The 15963-nt window shown below is 38.3% G+C and overlaps 1 protein-coding gene across 6 annotated transcripts in view; it reads left to right on the top strand.

Moving 5' to 3' along the window:
* The window catches only part of MGAT5 (alpha-1,6-mannosylglycoprotein 6-beta-N-acetylglucosaminyltransferase), a 112024-nt gene that overhangs the window by 74907 nt on the left and 21154 nt on the right, over positions 1-15963 (top strand). For all 6 annotated transcript variants that reach the window (XM_063161621.1, XM_063161619.1, XM_063161620.1 and 3 more), the window contains 3 exons: positions 393-526; positions 4431-4564; positions 14734-14883. In XM_063161621.1, the coding sequence (XP_063017691.1) occupies positions 393-526; positions 4431-4564; positions 14734-14883 (418 nt within the window). The remainder of the gene's footprint in view (positions 1-392; positions 527-4430; positions 4565-14733; positions 14884-15963) is intronic.

The raw sequence follows: 15963 nt of genomic DNA, 5'->3' as shown, positions 1-15963 counted from the left end.
TAATTGTTGAGAACTTTAGAAAACACATGGAAATCCTCTCTTCTTCTGCCTAAATTCTACTCCAGAGCCCTAGGAAATGCAGGTGGCCACTGTGGCATTCCCATAAGCTCTGCTTGGATTTTAAAGCATACTTTCATTCTGTAAGGACAAAATAAGCTCCAGGGCTGTTATTTGAATATCTGATATATCCTTGAGTTTGCTGTTCAGAACATCTTTGTGAATGTAATATGAGCAGAAGTTTTTGAAATTAAAATGTACCTTCTGTTTATATGTTCTCCACAGCTGCAAACAAAGACAAAACACATTTTAATTATCATAACTATGCATAAATATGCACATTCTTATATATATATATGTAGGTGTACCTACAGTAATTTATTTTTCTTTTTCAGGTGTATGCTCAGAGTTCTGGATTCCTTTGGGACTGAGCCAGAGTTTAACCATGCCCATTATGCCCAGTCTAAAGGCCACAAGACACCGTGGGGAAAGTGGAACCTCAATCCACAGCAGTTTTATACAATGTTCCGTAAGTACCTCTGTTCTTATGAATAATTTAGAGATTTATAAAGGAATGCTGTCATTGAGAAGATTTTCTTTTTCCTTATGAAAGACAAATTCACAGTTTAATAAAATGCAACTGCTAAATGGGAAGATTTGTAGCAGTGTCTGTATACTGTGCAAAAGCTCTGTTGTGCTTTCATCCAGCAGTGAAAAAACAAAAATATTGAGCTAATATAAACATAGGTAGATGTCTTTATGCCCTAGGTACCTGTGGAAAGGGCTGCTTGGCTTTTCCTTCAAGTATCAGGGAGTTTGTTTTTGTTACTTCTGCTTTCTCTAATATTACTATGAAGCAATAGATCTTTGAGGAACTTGCTAGGTTACATTTTTATAAACTCCTGCATTTCATCATGTTGAAGTTTGGACTTCTGTTAGGTATAGTATTGTGTTTCTGATTTTGGTCTTCAACAGCTCAGCAGCACCAGCCCTTCACTGTTTCTTTGTGTTCAGAATTTTTAAATGACCACTCAGCAAAAAAAATTTGTCTGTGCTTTTTTATGGTTTTGTAAAAAATTTCACCTAGCTGGTTTTCATATTGTGAGTATTTATCCTCAGCTAAACTGACTAACATTTATTTGCCAGCAGTATATTAAGCTACTGTAAAATAAGTAGTAGATTTCAGCACTGCTGTAGATTTTGAAGCCTCAACAAATATCTTTTGAAGTGACCCCAGCCAAACCTAAAAAAGAAACAAAACAGACACAAAAAAGAGTGGAAATTCTCTATAAATTAGGTCAGATTAAATTATTTGTGACCTGATCTATACCTAATCTTTGGCTTTATAGCAGTAGGTTCCAGAATCAAGGGATCTGTCTCTTATGTAGCAGTAATTCAGGTGTGTTGTCTCTGAAAGGTGCAGGGCAAGGGAGGCTCAGGGCAGAGCCCTCTGCTGTGTGCAGGGGCTGCTCAGCCCAAACCTGTAAGGAAACATTTCATGGTGGAATGTAAGGAAACCTGTAAGGAAACATTTCATGGTGGAATGTAAGGAAACCTGTAAGGAAACATTTCATGGTGACCAGCCCACCCCCAGAGTTTGGTGCTGCTCCCTGTCTGACATTAAGACCAGGGAGGGCTCTGTTCTCTCTCATCAGCTTTCATCATCAATCTTTGAAACTTTCCTGCTTTTCACAGCAGAATTATACATGCTGCTGTCGGCTTGACACGCTTTTGATTTCAGTTGCCCTGTGAAATTCTTGAGAGAGGCATATTTTGTCTGTCAACATTTGCTGCGCAAGTTTTTCCAGAGAAATATAAGTGAAGGTTGTTCAAGAGATAAAAGGCTGCATTCACAGTTGTTGGGAAGCAAGTAACAAAACATGTGGTGGTGAAATGTGACTTGAAAGTGGTTGCAGAGTTTGTGCCTGGGTATTAGTAAGCAGAGCTTGTTTTGTATCCACATTTGCTAATATTTATCAGTTTATGTCCTAAATGGAAAAGGGACTCAATTGTGCTTTGTTTAAAGCTGGGAAATTCAGATGTGAGGCCAGTTCAAGATAGCACCAAAGGGGATGATGCACTCAGTGAAAATAGCTGGAAGAGCACTGGTGGTACAGCTGTGTGTGCACTGCTCAGTCCCTCTCCATGAAATGCAGAAGAAAATAAATCTTCTCTCTAGAGATCTCTGTTATGGCAGTACAGACTTCCACTGGTACAGTCTCTTGTGCAAAGAAAATTGCTTCATAATGAATTTTCCAAAGAGTATGACTGTATTGGAATTTTAATAAATAACCATTTCCCATTTTTCCTGCTGGAAATGACTGCAGGTTTTCCTCTGCAGGAAAAAAGGGGTGAATAGATTGCAGGCAAACTAATTCTGAAGCATGAGTGATTTCAGTGCTGTGGATTATTCTAGGATTTATTTTTCTTATGTTTTTTTTTTTTCTTTTTACTAGGTGCAGAATAGTCAATATGTTTTGTGATATTTAAAGTTTATATTTGTTGTTTTGTTCTCTGCTGCAGAGATAGCACCATCTTTATGGGGTTGTGATTAAAAGTGCATGTTATGCATCAGTAAAGATTTTATGGCAGATTGGAGCCCTGGACAGCTTCCCACGATCCCCAGACTCTATTATGTTTTGAGAACTCTGATTATAAGGGCAGAAAATTATCCTGAGCAACAAGCAAGCCATATTCAAACCTGTGGCATATTACCAAGTGCCTGACTGTTCTCTGAGTTTCCCAGAAGCATGAGAGCTTTTCCCCCTTTTTATGTTTGCCATGTTTTTAATTCAAATACCTTCATGCAAAATAACAGCCCCGGTACTTCTGAAAGTGCGTGATCTTGCTTAAAAATCCATCTGAGTGCTGTTTCCTGTCCATGATGTTTGAGGCACTGAATTCCACCAGTTCTAAGTGCTAACTTTAACAAAGGTTTATTTTTCTTTTGAGTGTATACTGCCTTGCCTCTCCTTTGAATGCAGTCTCTCATCCAAAAATATGAAAGGATGGAAAAATGCCCCTTTTCAGACATATTTGAAATGTGCTGTTTGCTATATAAAATTCTAAAAAGTCCTTGGGTCTAAGTGGGTGCCTGGCTGTTGCTGAGGCATTTTTTTGTGAAAAAGAGTAATTGTCATTTGAAAGACTAAATGTAATGGCAGAGGGACGTGTGCACTGTGTATGGTTTCTCTGTTCTCCTGCATTATCCACTTGGCTGATTTTCAGGAACAAAAATGCAAAAACTCATAATTGCAATAGAATTTTTTTTAATAACTCTAGTAGAGGTTTAGCATTGCACATATCAAAAATGCCTGGGGTGTTGTCTTTGGATTTAGGATTTTTTTGTCTTGTTTTGGGTTCTTAAGCTTTTCAAAATGTGATTAATTGTCAGCTTGTGTGCCAGAATTGAACAGGAGGCCTAGAGAGGAGATCCTGCTGTTTATTGCAGCCTTTTTCTATCTGCACTTGTGAGGCTGTGGCACTTTTTAGAGGCAAAAAACCCCCATGTGTTGGAATAGCTTTTATATAGTAGGGATGGATTTCCACCTGAAGCATTGAGTGTTGGAGTCCATCACTGGAAATAAACACCCAGTCTACAAAAAAAACCAATCCAAGGCACCAAAACTCCTTACTTTTAATGAGCCTAAATATCTGTGTCTTTATAGGGTGTGGAACAGTGACCAACACTGCTGGAAAAAAAGACCAATAGGGGCTAAAAATGATATGAAAAACTATGAATAAATTGCGTAGCCTTTGCACACAGTCTTTTTTTTTTTTTTTGCCTGGATTGGATTGAAAGCAGTATTGCTGACTTCACTTGCCACATTTAAATATTTTATGATCACTATGTCTGGGTGAATTAGGCAATGCAATTTGTATTCTGATTTGCATAGTGTGACTTGGTAGGCCAGTAATTGGCATGGGTGCATAATACACAGAGAGTTGGTGTTGGCAATTCCAGTGTAGGAGGTGAACCCAAGAAATTGGCTAAAAATTTATTTATGCCATTGAGCAACATCCATTTTTGCTTGCATCTTTGCTAACAAGCATAAATCCAGGGGGTTTTCAAACTGTTGGTATTGTATCTCTGAGATTTGTCAAGCTGAATTTCCTCTGTTTCTTTTATCTCTAATAATGAAATAAAGCTTAGCACACAGACAAAAAAGATAATTACCATTGGACTCAGTCCAGCTGCAGAGTTTTTATTATCAGAAACAAGACAGAAAATAGCTGCTTACTCCAGTAGGCATATGGAGCAGGATGTAAAATTAATAAAAACTATTTTGGATAATAAAACAAGCAAATGTCTTTCAGTACTAATAAGAAGGAGGTGATCATGTTCCTTATAGCTTCTTTTCTGACAACATTCACTCTAATGTAGCATTAACCAGTATTTTCAAAGGTGCTGAATCTGCTCTGTTTCTTTACAGCTCACACTCCAGATAACAGCTTCCTTGGATTTGTGGTAGAGCAGCACCTGAATTCCAGTGACATTAAACACATTAATGACATCAAAAGGCAGAATCAATCTCTCGTTTATGGCAAAGTAGATAATTTCTGGAAGGTGAGTTTTTTATACTCATATGCTTGAGTAAATTTATGTTGATCAATAAAATAAAGCATAATTTGAAATTTGAAAGTGTCCCATCTGTCTAAACCCATTAAGTTTTTTTTTCTGGAAACAAATGTATTTGAATAATTAAATTGAACATTTTGAAGTCTTTCTGTTAGAGAAACTTCTGTCTAGATTGATGTGGATCCTTTGCTATTTCTGTACACCTTTCTGGTAGAATAAAAAATATAGTCTTAATGTCACAATAATTTTAGAAAATGCAGAAGGCTGGTAAACATAATGGAAAATTTAAGGTGTGAACTTTCATTAATCATAAGCAAACCTGTCTTTCAATTACTTCTATTCTTATATCTTCAACAAAAAATGTGCTGCATTTTGAGATGGAAAGCCTGTTTTATGAAAGGCTCTAAAATTGTGCAGTCTTATTTTATCTCCCTGTAATTATATCAGAGTTTTGTTTCTTTAGTATTGCCATTATTGTATTTTCTCTCATCTGCAGATGAGAGCAGCAGAATAACAACACCAAGATTTGGTGATGTTTTCACTAAATTAAAGTATATTGTGTTTTTAAGTCATTGTGCTCCCTTTTTTTTTCACCCATTATCCTTTTCTGTGGCTCCTTCTTCCAGGCTGGCACACCTGGGAGTGTGTCCCATGCAGTTTTCAAAGAGATTACTTACTAGTAACTGGATTTCTTCCAAGTTACCTCCAGCTCTGTGTGCCCAAATACTCTGCATGCCCATATCTTCCATGTGCCTTCCCTCCTGCCTAAAAAGACCTTATTTTTAAGCCTCTTGTCAACTGTAAAATGAAATTATCAGTGCCATACATAGGGCAAACAATGTGACAGTGGGAGACCACCTGGGTCTCACATTGTCATTCCTTTTCTCTTTATTGGCATGAGAATGTTTGGCTTGCACAGTTTTTCAAACCACAGACGCAACATTCATTCTGATGACTCAGATTATACAGAATAAATTCTCTAAAGATGATAGCTGCAAGTAAATGGTCCATCTGTGACACAAAACAAAACCAAAACTTTGTAAAAACCGTGGAATGTTTGCAGTGGTAGCAGAACAGGTAGAGCTGGATGCTTCTTGGCTACTGTGCTGAGAAAATATGTAGTAAATACATGAAAATGTTCATTTATTCTGTTTGGATCATGGTATAGAAGGACTTAGTGTGCCCTTGTGTGCAGTCTCTCCTCTCTGCAGAGTGCTGGAGCAGAGCTGGAATCCTTTCTTCAAGTCTTTTCAAGCTTAGGTTCTTGTCCTTTTACATGTGACTCTACTTACACTTTTACTTGTGACTGATCTCATTATCAGTCTCTCAAGAACAGCAGCATACAATAATCATCTAAACCTGACCTGATTTACAGTGCACATCAGCAGGAGGACCTGTTGAATACTAGTTGGATTTAAGGAAGAAAACAACTCTTTAGTCACCAGGGTGTTTCTCACTGACATATTTATCTTTCTCAGTTTATTCAGTTTGTATGGATTCAGAAATATGTATGGATAGTTTATATGCCCAGAGGGGAGATTTGTGATTTGTCTCAGATTCTGTATGACACACAGGATATTCATGGACTGATTAAGATAAAAACATGGCTTTTTGGGAAAGAATATCCAGTCTTGATTTTTAAATAGCACACAAGGGAAAGGCCACAGTTTCCTCTGGTGAAGTCCTCCAACAATTGCTTTCTCCCTTAAGATTTTGCACTATTTTTGGTACAGATTTCCATATGGTTCCTTCCAGTCTTAGTAGCAATTATAAACTTCCTCATCTGGCCTGATGATGCTTCTGTTCTTTTGCCCTGCAGGAATATAGGTTGAGGTCAGAGTAACCCACAGATGTCTCCTGAAAAGCCTGTATATGCTGAGCCCCTGAGAGCTTTGTGATTCTAATCCTTAAGAGTTTTCACATGTCTGTTTTCTCTGACCCTTCTCAAGATTATTCACATTCCTCTTGAAAAGTGAACATTTGCAAAGGGCACATGGGCCACACCAGCATCAAATCCAAAAGGAAATCCTGTCTCATATTTAGACAGGTCCCCTTTTCACCATTAGGAACTCTCAGCCAAGAGCTTTGTATCACTTTTCAAAGTGCTGCTTTTCAAGTCGCTGCTGTATTTTATCAGTATTTCCTATCTTGTTTTTTCCAAGGTGTTTGATTTGGTATCTGGCCATGTTAAAATGTGTACTGGTAACATCGAGCAGATTAAAACTGTAACTTGCACATTGTAACTGCAGTCATGCCCATATGCACTCATACATAAAGGGCAAATCACTGCAGATAGACTTTGAATCAGTTACAATGTGGGATTTCTTATCTGGAGTGATAAAATCCAATTCTTGTGATCAAGAGAAAGCCTGAACTAATCTTGTGTCTGTGTAATTTGCTTATTTCACATTTCTTTCATTTTCCCTGTTCAGTGCTCTTTTCATCTGCCACCACGGCTTGTATGGAACCAGGCTAATCTATTTATCCTGCTCCTGTGCTTTCTACTCAACATGGCCAATTAATGAGGAGTGTAATCTGCACAGAGTACCTGGGGCACTGCTGGGGCTGATCACTCATTAGAGAAGCACAGTGGGGAGGGGAGAGCGTTCCTGTCCCCAGACTTTGGTGCTTTTGGGGAATAGCAGTGACAAATCAATTGTTTATTCTAAACCAAGCAGGCTGAAGTGGGACCGAAGTGTGCACAGGACCTCTTCTCCCTGGGCCTGTATAAACCACCATGGCTCTACACAGCCACGAATATGGGATTTTCCTGTGCCTGAGCCCAGTGACATCCATCCCATCCCACAGTGGCCAAGTCTGGGTGCTGCACCTCCTGAGGTCAGGAAGGATGTATGGTGCAGAGGGTGTAAGATAAATCTGCTATATTTCCCTCTATAATAACTAAATATTTCCCTCTATAATAACTAAATATTTCCCTCTATAATAACTAAATCCATCCTAGGTGGGTTGAGGATAACAAACAGCAGGGCCCTAAAGATTTTTTTTGCCACATTTCTAAAGGTTATCTTTAGAGGTAAGCTACAAAGGGCAACATTTGCCAAGATTTGGGAAAGTGTTTGTTGGGATAATAGATTTGGGGTTTTGTTTGGAGTTTTTGGCAGTACTAAGGATTAAAGAGAGTTCTATCTATGCCAAAGTGGGGGGAAAAGGAATTTATAAAATGTGTGTGAAACCCATAATGCTCTCCATTATCAAAATTTACTTTAATTACAGAACATTTCAATTAAAAGAGAATGTTTTAAGCCTTTCATGTTGCCTTAGCTCTTGTTTCTAAGGCTTTGTTCTTTTTCCTGCAACTTACTGTTATACTCTTCCATTAATTTGACCCTTTATCCTAGAGGAAAGAAAGAGTCAAGATTCATTTTGCAGTATTTGCTATTTCTTCTTTTTTTGTGGGTTGCTGTGAGAAAAGTCAGAAGCTTGCATTTACCAGAAAATAGGCATCAATGCATAACATAAGTATATGATGGCTGCTTTAGTATTTTGTCTGTTGGAGCAAATATTGAAAATATTTGTATATTTAGAGGCAAAATAATGTGGGAGTTTCTTACTAATGCTACTTGAAAAGCATTCTCCTTAAATATATACTGCCTGCATAGCAACTTTAGAAGAACTGCATTGGAAATGGCTACCTTGAGCCTGTTCTCAATGGGAAAGCACATCACTGAGGCTGTTCACACTAATGTTCATTTGTAGCTCCAGGGAACATGTGATTAAATGTAATTTCCCCATCATATGCCCTCTTGCATGAAGCAGGAGGAAAATCCCTTCCTTCTGGTTGGCTTTTGTACTTCATGTTTAGCATTGTACTTTGAATAAATATTTTATTTCAACTTTTAAACGAAAAGAAAAATAAGTAAAGGGACAGAAATTCCTTCTCACAGACTTTCTTGTGGCCATGTGTTTTGTGTTCTCCCAAATGTGCAGCAGCACTGGGGGCTTATCAATTGGTGAAAACTTACCCCAGAGCCTGGCACCAGGAGCACTGTCCTGCCTTATGCCACAAATCTATAAATTGGAATGAGCCAGACACTTCAGCTCAGCAGCATTTCTGAAATTCATCATTTCCTTCTGGAAGCTGGATGGATCAGAAACAAGTCAGTCAAAACAAATGAGTGCAGTAAATAAGCATGCACCTTTAAAGGCTTATTCTTTAATACTTAGTATGAAAATTAGAGTTTATTATGAATGAAGAAAAAAACCCTTTTTTCATGGATATTTACCTGCCAGTGATCAGCTTCTCACTTTGCAGAACTTTTCAGCTGCAAAGTGAATTACTGAGGTCTTACAGTACTGATTAACACAATCACCTACTGTTGTTTGGTTAGCGCAAAACCCACACAACCTTTTCTTCCCCTGGCCCCACTTTCTATTTTCATCTGTACCCCTTCACTTTTCTCCTTCAGCACTTACAGTGAACAAGGATGTCTGGTTGGTTCTGGAAATTTCCATTCCAAGGACAGGAAATTACTGCTTAGATGTTGCTGTGCATTGCATGACAATGAAATTGTGAAATCTTGGGAAAACCTCAGTGTTTAAAAAACCCCAAACCTTCATGGATGAAAAAGAAGAGGATAGAGAAGTGGATAAGGTTCTTCAAGCTCTGCCAGAAATCCTAAACCTTTACTGAGATGTTTTATTCATTCTTTGTACAGAATTTATATATGCGCTAATGTGTGTTTTATTCAGAGATAAATGGTGCCTAAAAAAGAAGCTACAAATGGACATTCAGGAAGAGCAAGAGCATGGCAGAGTTATATAATACTTCCCTTGCAAATTCTCTCTCTCTCTCTCTCTCCAGCTCTGCTAATTCAGTGTATTTCCTGAATCTGTTTCTCTGTTGATAAACTGTCGGTTCACACATTGTTGAGATCTCAGTAAGAGGTGATTTCAGTGTTTGTTTGATCAGGAACCTATACAGACTCTATTTTGCCTCTGCAGCTTTCTCTGTCATGGAGTCCCTCAAACCTCTGACCTGTTGCAGGAGAAATAGTTAACTTATGCATTTTTCTAAACCTGTCCCCTAAGAGCTTTGTTTGGATTTCTTTGTATAGGACATTTTGAATAGTCAGTCACTATCCACATTCTTTATGCCAGCTATAGGTTTGTAAACCTCCCTCATATTCTGACAAGTTGTCTTTTTCAAACTGAAGAATTGTTAAAGAATTTTTTGCAGATTTCTGTGTGTAGCAGTGGAAACTGTCCTGTGTCTTGGATCCTTCTTACCCCTCTCAGAACACTGTCCAGTGAGAGAATGGACCAGAAATGCATGGGTGTGTGAGGAGGGAGAGAGATTAGTTCAGTAATATTCTCTTTATTTCTGAATTTCTTTCTAAAAAAATTCCTGTCATTTACTTGGTTGGTGAGTGGACTGACTGCTACTGGACAAAGGACTGATTTTTTCATGGGCTATAAAATGTGTTAGTAAAATGCAAAGTCTTCATTCTTGACACTGGTTAGCTCAGGGACGTTTTTCCACACTTGAAGTGAGGACTGGTTTTCAACATTTCTGTCACTTCAGTGAAATTACCAAAAGGGTTTTAATTCTGTGAGAAGTCTAAGCAGCAGTAGGGGAACATGTTGGAAAATACTTTCAACTTGAGCACAGAATGTATGATCCCCATATTCACAGTTAATGCTTAGTTTTGTACCACACAGTGCTCAGTACAAATGCCAGAGATTAATGTGGCCTTGTGTTAACTCCCTGTGTCTGAGATTAATAAGTCTTGTGCCAGCTAATGCCTCCTTGTTTACTTGTGTTAGTGATTAATATGTACTGCCTGATATCTTAATTTTGAGAAGAAGGATTGTGTGTTTGAGAAAAGAAGGATAAGAGAAGTACATTATGACTTGATGACATATTTGAGATACTCTCAAGGACAAAAAACTCATCAAAAGAGCAGAACCATACCCAGACAAGTCCATGGCAATAATTAGCACATGTGAATGTATTCAGAAAATGTTATAAATATGCATTAATTTCAGGAATATAACCTGGTCTCTTAAGTTATTGAGCATGCATGCTTTGGGAGAACTCCTCATGCATCCAGTGCTGCAAATAAAGTAGTTTTGGAGACAGTTGAATTTATCAGATGATCTCTGTTCTAGTCTCTCTATCCCTTTGACTACTGAGGGGGCCTTTTTCAAAAGCTTTAAAACCCCAGGTGTTCAATATTTGTGATGATTTAATCCAACATTTTGAAGTTAGTTTGAATTTTGTTAGTGTGAATAATTACAGCGTACATTTGTCACTTCTCTGTTCTCTTTCACATGATGGCTGTTCATTCATAAGAGTGATTCCCAATCTCTCCCCAAGAGATTTAATTCCTGTAAGAACTTCAAAAAATTCCTACAAGCTGATTGGCTTCTTTAGAAAATGCTACCAGTTTGGTGAGAGAGGATTTCCTTGGGCAGGAAGAATTGTCATTGTCATTTTGAGGGGTTTGTGTGGTTACATAGTTAACTCTTCATTTAAATTTCAGATTACTTGGTCAGTGTAGAATTCATATTTACTAGTCATGAATCACTGAATCTTCCCCACATCATTTATGAATTTGGGGCAAATCAAGATTTATAAATTTGAAAGTTTCATCTTTGACTGTGAGGAGACTTAATCTACTCTTTGTGATTTACCACTGTAAAACACTGTATGCATTTGAATCTCTTAATATTCCCCAGCCTTTGTGCACTCTTCTAGCTCCCTGGTAGACAGGATTTTCATTATTCAGGCATGTCTTGAGAAGTCTTTGAGAGGGTGACAGTTCCTGAGCAGAGATTATGTTTGTGTCACAATCTTGATTGTCATACATTGCATGTACACTGCATTTTGGCTTACTTTTGACTTGACAGTTCTACAGATAAGCACTCAGATGATGGGACTTCTCTTCAGTATGCATTTAGGATATACACAAAGATGTAGCCCAGTACTTCCTTTTCTGAATTACATTTGTCAAGCTTTATAAAACCATTGCCTTCTGAATTTTTCAATGCAAGGAAGTGAGGCCAGATACATGGGCTGTTTTACATATGTTTTGCAGTCTGAACTTTCAAGCCATAAAGCAGTTCAGGACTCTGAATCAAGCTCTTCTGTAATGCAGTTGGCCTCTAGTGATGCTTAATTTCATTCAGTGCTGAATTTTTGGTGTTCTGTGAGGGCACCCAAATGGTCCAAAATTGCAAAATTCTGTCATTACCTTGGACTGGCAAACTGTTGGGGAAGCAGAGTTGTTAATTACCACCAGGTACTACACTGAGAAAACTAAAAGCAGAGTTTAGTTCTTGATGAACCGTGTTTCCACCACATATTTTTGTAGCTTTTATATTTAAATTATTCACCCACCAAACTTAAAATTTTGCCTCTTCATACTGTGTCTTCTTGTCAACATTGTCCTGGGGAAAGACTTATCAAACAGTTCTCACTTGATTTCTTTGATGAGAAAGGCCTTATCAAGATGCTTTTAAAAGTAGGTGGAAATGATTGATGAGCAGTAATAGCAGTTCTGCAGTCAGTGATCAACAAAAAGTACTTTTCTGAATGGCATGTTTATTTTAGCTGCTGAAAAATTGTCTCAGAAAAGGTTTGTGTAGCTGTTACTCACTGTTACATTTCCATTTTGATTCTGAGGAGAAATGATTTGCCTTTTTTTAAAATGTGATTATCTTCCATCCTCTAAGTCTGGGTTTGCAGTGTGGACAGCAGGGTGAGCAGTGCAGGCTGACACAAACTGCAGGTTGGCATTAGTCCCCAGCTGCTCATGGTCTTGTCTCTTTGAATCCATCATGGAGAAAGCAAAGTTCAAGTGGTTTAAGATAAAAGAATAATCATATCTGCTCCCAAGTGAGCAACTCAGGAAGCAGATAAATAGTTGAAGGAATGTTAGTATTTTGTTTGCAAGTCACATTTCTTGCTTTATTTACATGTAGCCTTTCTATTTATAAATGCTATTTTTGCACTCTCTCATTTTCTAATTCACTCTTTTTAATGTCTATAATTTGATTATGTGTCCTGATCATTTTTCTGAGGTGGCTTCCTAGAATATATACTTTTAAGATGCAAAATAACCTTTGTCTGCAAGGAATGTGGAAATTCAGGACTACTTAATTGCAAGACAAATGTTAGTGAGCTGTAGGTAAAGTATAAGGTAAGGTGCTAATAGGACTTTTATGGTGCTTTGTAGATGATTATGAAAGCAGTTGGTTTTGACTCAAAGTAAGGAAATAAAACAGTGAGATTTTGGTTGGATAAATTATCCATTTATCTGGATAATAAATGTTTTATTTGTGGTTTTAGATTCTGAATTGGAAAAGAAGTCAGTTATATGCCTAAGTACTATTCCCATTTAAGGCTGTGCATGGTTAATGTCATTTTACAATAACTAAATATTCTGTAAAAGGTTTGTAAAATTGTCATTGCAGTCTTGAAAAGAAATGCAATTTTAGGTAATCTTGTTTTTGTTCTTTCTAGCTGCTTTTTGCTCAGTTTTGGGGGTTTTTTTTGAGTTAGAGTGATTTGTGTCACCAGGGTTTGTGTCATGAGCCAGTAAAATCTGAGGCAAGTGCCTTAGTGTTGCTACAGGTGGATCATGTCAGTAGCACCTGCTGCTTCCTTGCCTTCTCTTCCATTCAGAGCCCTGAGCACTCCAAAGTTCTGGATGTATTAAATTCCAGGCAGGCAGGATTAAGGTATCGTCTGGAAACAAGACCAGGCCACTCCTTTTATATTTCTCACGCTCATTTCCAAAGAAAAAGTTCTAAATGGATTTTCTCTTGACGAAGTGTACGAGTTCCTCACAGTTTCTAATTGTGGCATTTTAGCAATTATGTCAGGAATATCTCTTACAGAGTAATTCAAATTTGAAGTAGAAAATAGAACAAGCTTTTAGGTTTTTTGAATAATTTGTGTTAATTAATAACAAGAGCAGCCACATTGAAGAAGAAAGCATCTTTGTCTTTATCTGTTGGCTGTTTTATGTAACACTTAGCCCAGGACAGGGTCTGGCAGAGCTGCCAAAGGGGCATTCAGGGGTGGCTCAGCCCGTCCTGCCCAGCACAAGCAGGGTGAAAGCAGAAACCATTGTTACACACAATAAACACACTCTGCAGCCATGAATTCAGCTGGAAGAAGCAGCACTCACCCACCTGGGTGTGACACCTGCTCCTCCAGGGCTGGAAAAGACAGGATTTTCACCAGGCTACTTGTCCTTTGAGTGAACTTCAGTAAAATTGTTGGCCAGCTTTCACACAGGGCTGTGCAGGAACCGTGCACAGAATTTACATGACAAAAATAGTGAGTGAAAGTAGAATTTGTAAAAACTCACTTTGCTGCCAAGAAGTAGAGCAACTTGTTGCCTGATTTTAGAGCTATTACTAAGCCTATGTGCAAATATTGAGGGAAAGCCTTCTGATCTGTGTTGCAGACTGCATGTAAATACAGTCTCCAGCTAATTGCCTTGGGATGCCAGTAGTCTTTGAAACTTAAAAAACATATGGCATTGAAAATTAAAGTAATTCTTGTGTGCAAACTAGGATGGTGTACTATTTTTTCTTAATTTTTTTTTTAAATGCAACATTAAAGCCGTTGCTCTTCTCTGGGTCTTTTCCAAAATGCCTTTAAATCTTCAGGTAGGCAGAACATTTGTAGGTCTCTCATGGAACTCAGATGCTGGGTATTTAGATAAAGGGGTGTGTTCAGTATTCAGTTGGCAAAACTGCATCTTACTAAGGTGACATTCAGCCTTTTCTTCACAAAGAAGAAAATAACTTGCATCTCTGACCAAAACAGTGAAAATTTGATATTTCAAAATGGGTTTTTTACTATTTTTAGGCCAAGTATTTTTTCAGCATGCTGAGATTGCAGCTGTCTGGTGGCATCCTGGTTTTTATCCAATTACAAATTAAGAGTGCCTTGATATTAATTTTTTATACCTTGACTGTGAGTGAAAATGCTGCAGTTTTCTTCCAGTTTAGTAGAGAACCTAACTAATAATGTAGTGAAAGATCAAACATAGAAATCAAATAGGAATGAGTGAACTTTTTTCCCTGGCTTTTGTGGTACAGGAGATAAAAAACCAGCTCTGATTAAATATTGCTGCTTCAAATTCGTAACAACTGAAAATATTTTTTCCTTGCCATTACAGGATAAGAAGGCTTACCTGGATGTCATCCACACCTATATGGAGGTCCATGGAACTGTTCATGGCACAAGCACCATGTACATTCCTGGCTATGTGAAGAACCACGGAATACTCAGCGGCAGGGATTTGCAGTTTCTGCTGAGGGAAACCAAAGTAAGTTTGTCAAGCAAAAAAGTGGTGGCAAAAATATCTCCAAGCAGAGGGTGTCTGAAGTGCATGCATTTCACCTCCTATGAATAAGCTCCTAATTTAAAAGCACTGGAAAAAAATTATCATGTGTAAAGGAGCTTAAGTTGTGTTCTGTGTGCCAAGAATACATTTTTCATCATGTCTCTGTTTGGTGGATTGACAGCTCATATTAGAAAATTGGGATGACAAGCTACAGTCCCATTTAACAACCAGCTTGAGAACCAGGGATAAATGCATTTTTCATTTTCTTGAATGTGATATTCAGCTCAAGGAGATTATCAGCTGAGGCTGTGCTGTGTTTGCCGTGCCTGAGGTCAAGGTTGGGTGACGCCCAAAAGCTGCAGAGCCTGCTGTGCCCTGCCCGTGACTCCAGCCCAGAGTGACCCTGCTCTCCCAGGGAGAACAGCAGAGCTGCAGCCCTTCATTTGCCATTCATGTCCTTCCTCTGCCTCAGCTGGGCACAGAGAGGGAGCCCAGCAGCATGGCTTCTTGTGATCTGCTTTGCCTGCGCCTCCAGAGCCACGGGAACTCAACATGAGGGACGGGATATACACAGAAATAAATTTTGTCCCCACAGTTTTGTCAGGATTCTCTGCCCTTGCCATAATCTTGGTGGCACCTTGCAGCATTCAAACACTTCGGTAGATTACATTTAAACAGAATGTTTACGTTCGTGAAAGAAGGGGTTTGTGTGTTTAAAATTAGCAAAATCCGCAGAAGTGCGCCACTGTTGATATTTTCTTGCGGTGCACTTCCACAGAAAAATCTCTTTAAAAAAAAAAAGAAAAGGAAAAAGTAAGCACCTCTTAGGCTTCCCACACAACTGCAGAGATCTCCTTTTTGAAGTACTTGGGAAAATGATGGTAATTTGACATCTCTGTGTGACAGCTGTTGGTAAATTATGAGTTTTTAGGTGCAAGCACTGTGTGTATGTCCTTGATGCCTGCAGATACACATAATATTAATATTAAAAAGTCAACATTTGCTTTCGTCACAGATAATCTGAGATTACACAGTTTTTGCCTGTGTGGAGTATGAAATCCC

Source organism: Melospiza melodia, chromosome 8 (assembly GCF_035770615.1).
Source record: "Melospiza melodia melodia isolate bMelMel2 chromosome 8, bMelMel2.pri, whole genome shotgun sequence".
Classification (NCBI taxonomy): Eukaryota; Metazoa; Chordata; class Aves; order Passeriformes; family Passerellidae; genus Melospiza; species Melospiza melodia.
This window is presented reverse-complemented; position numbering and strand designations above follow the sequence as displayed.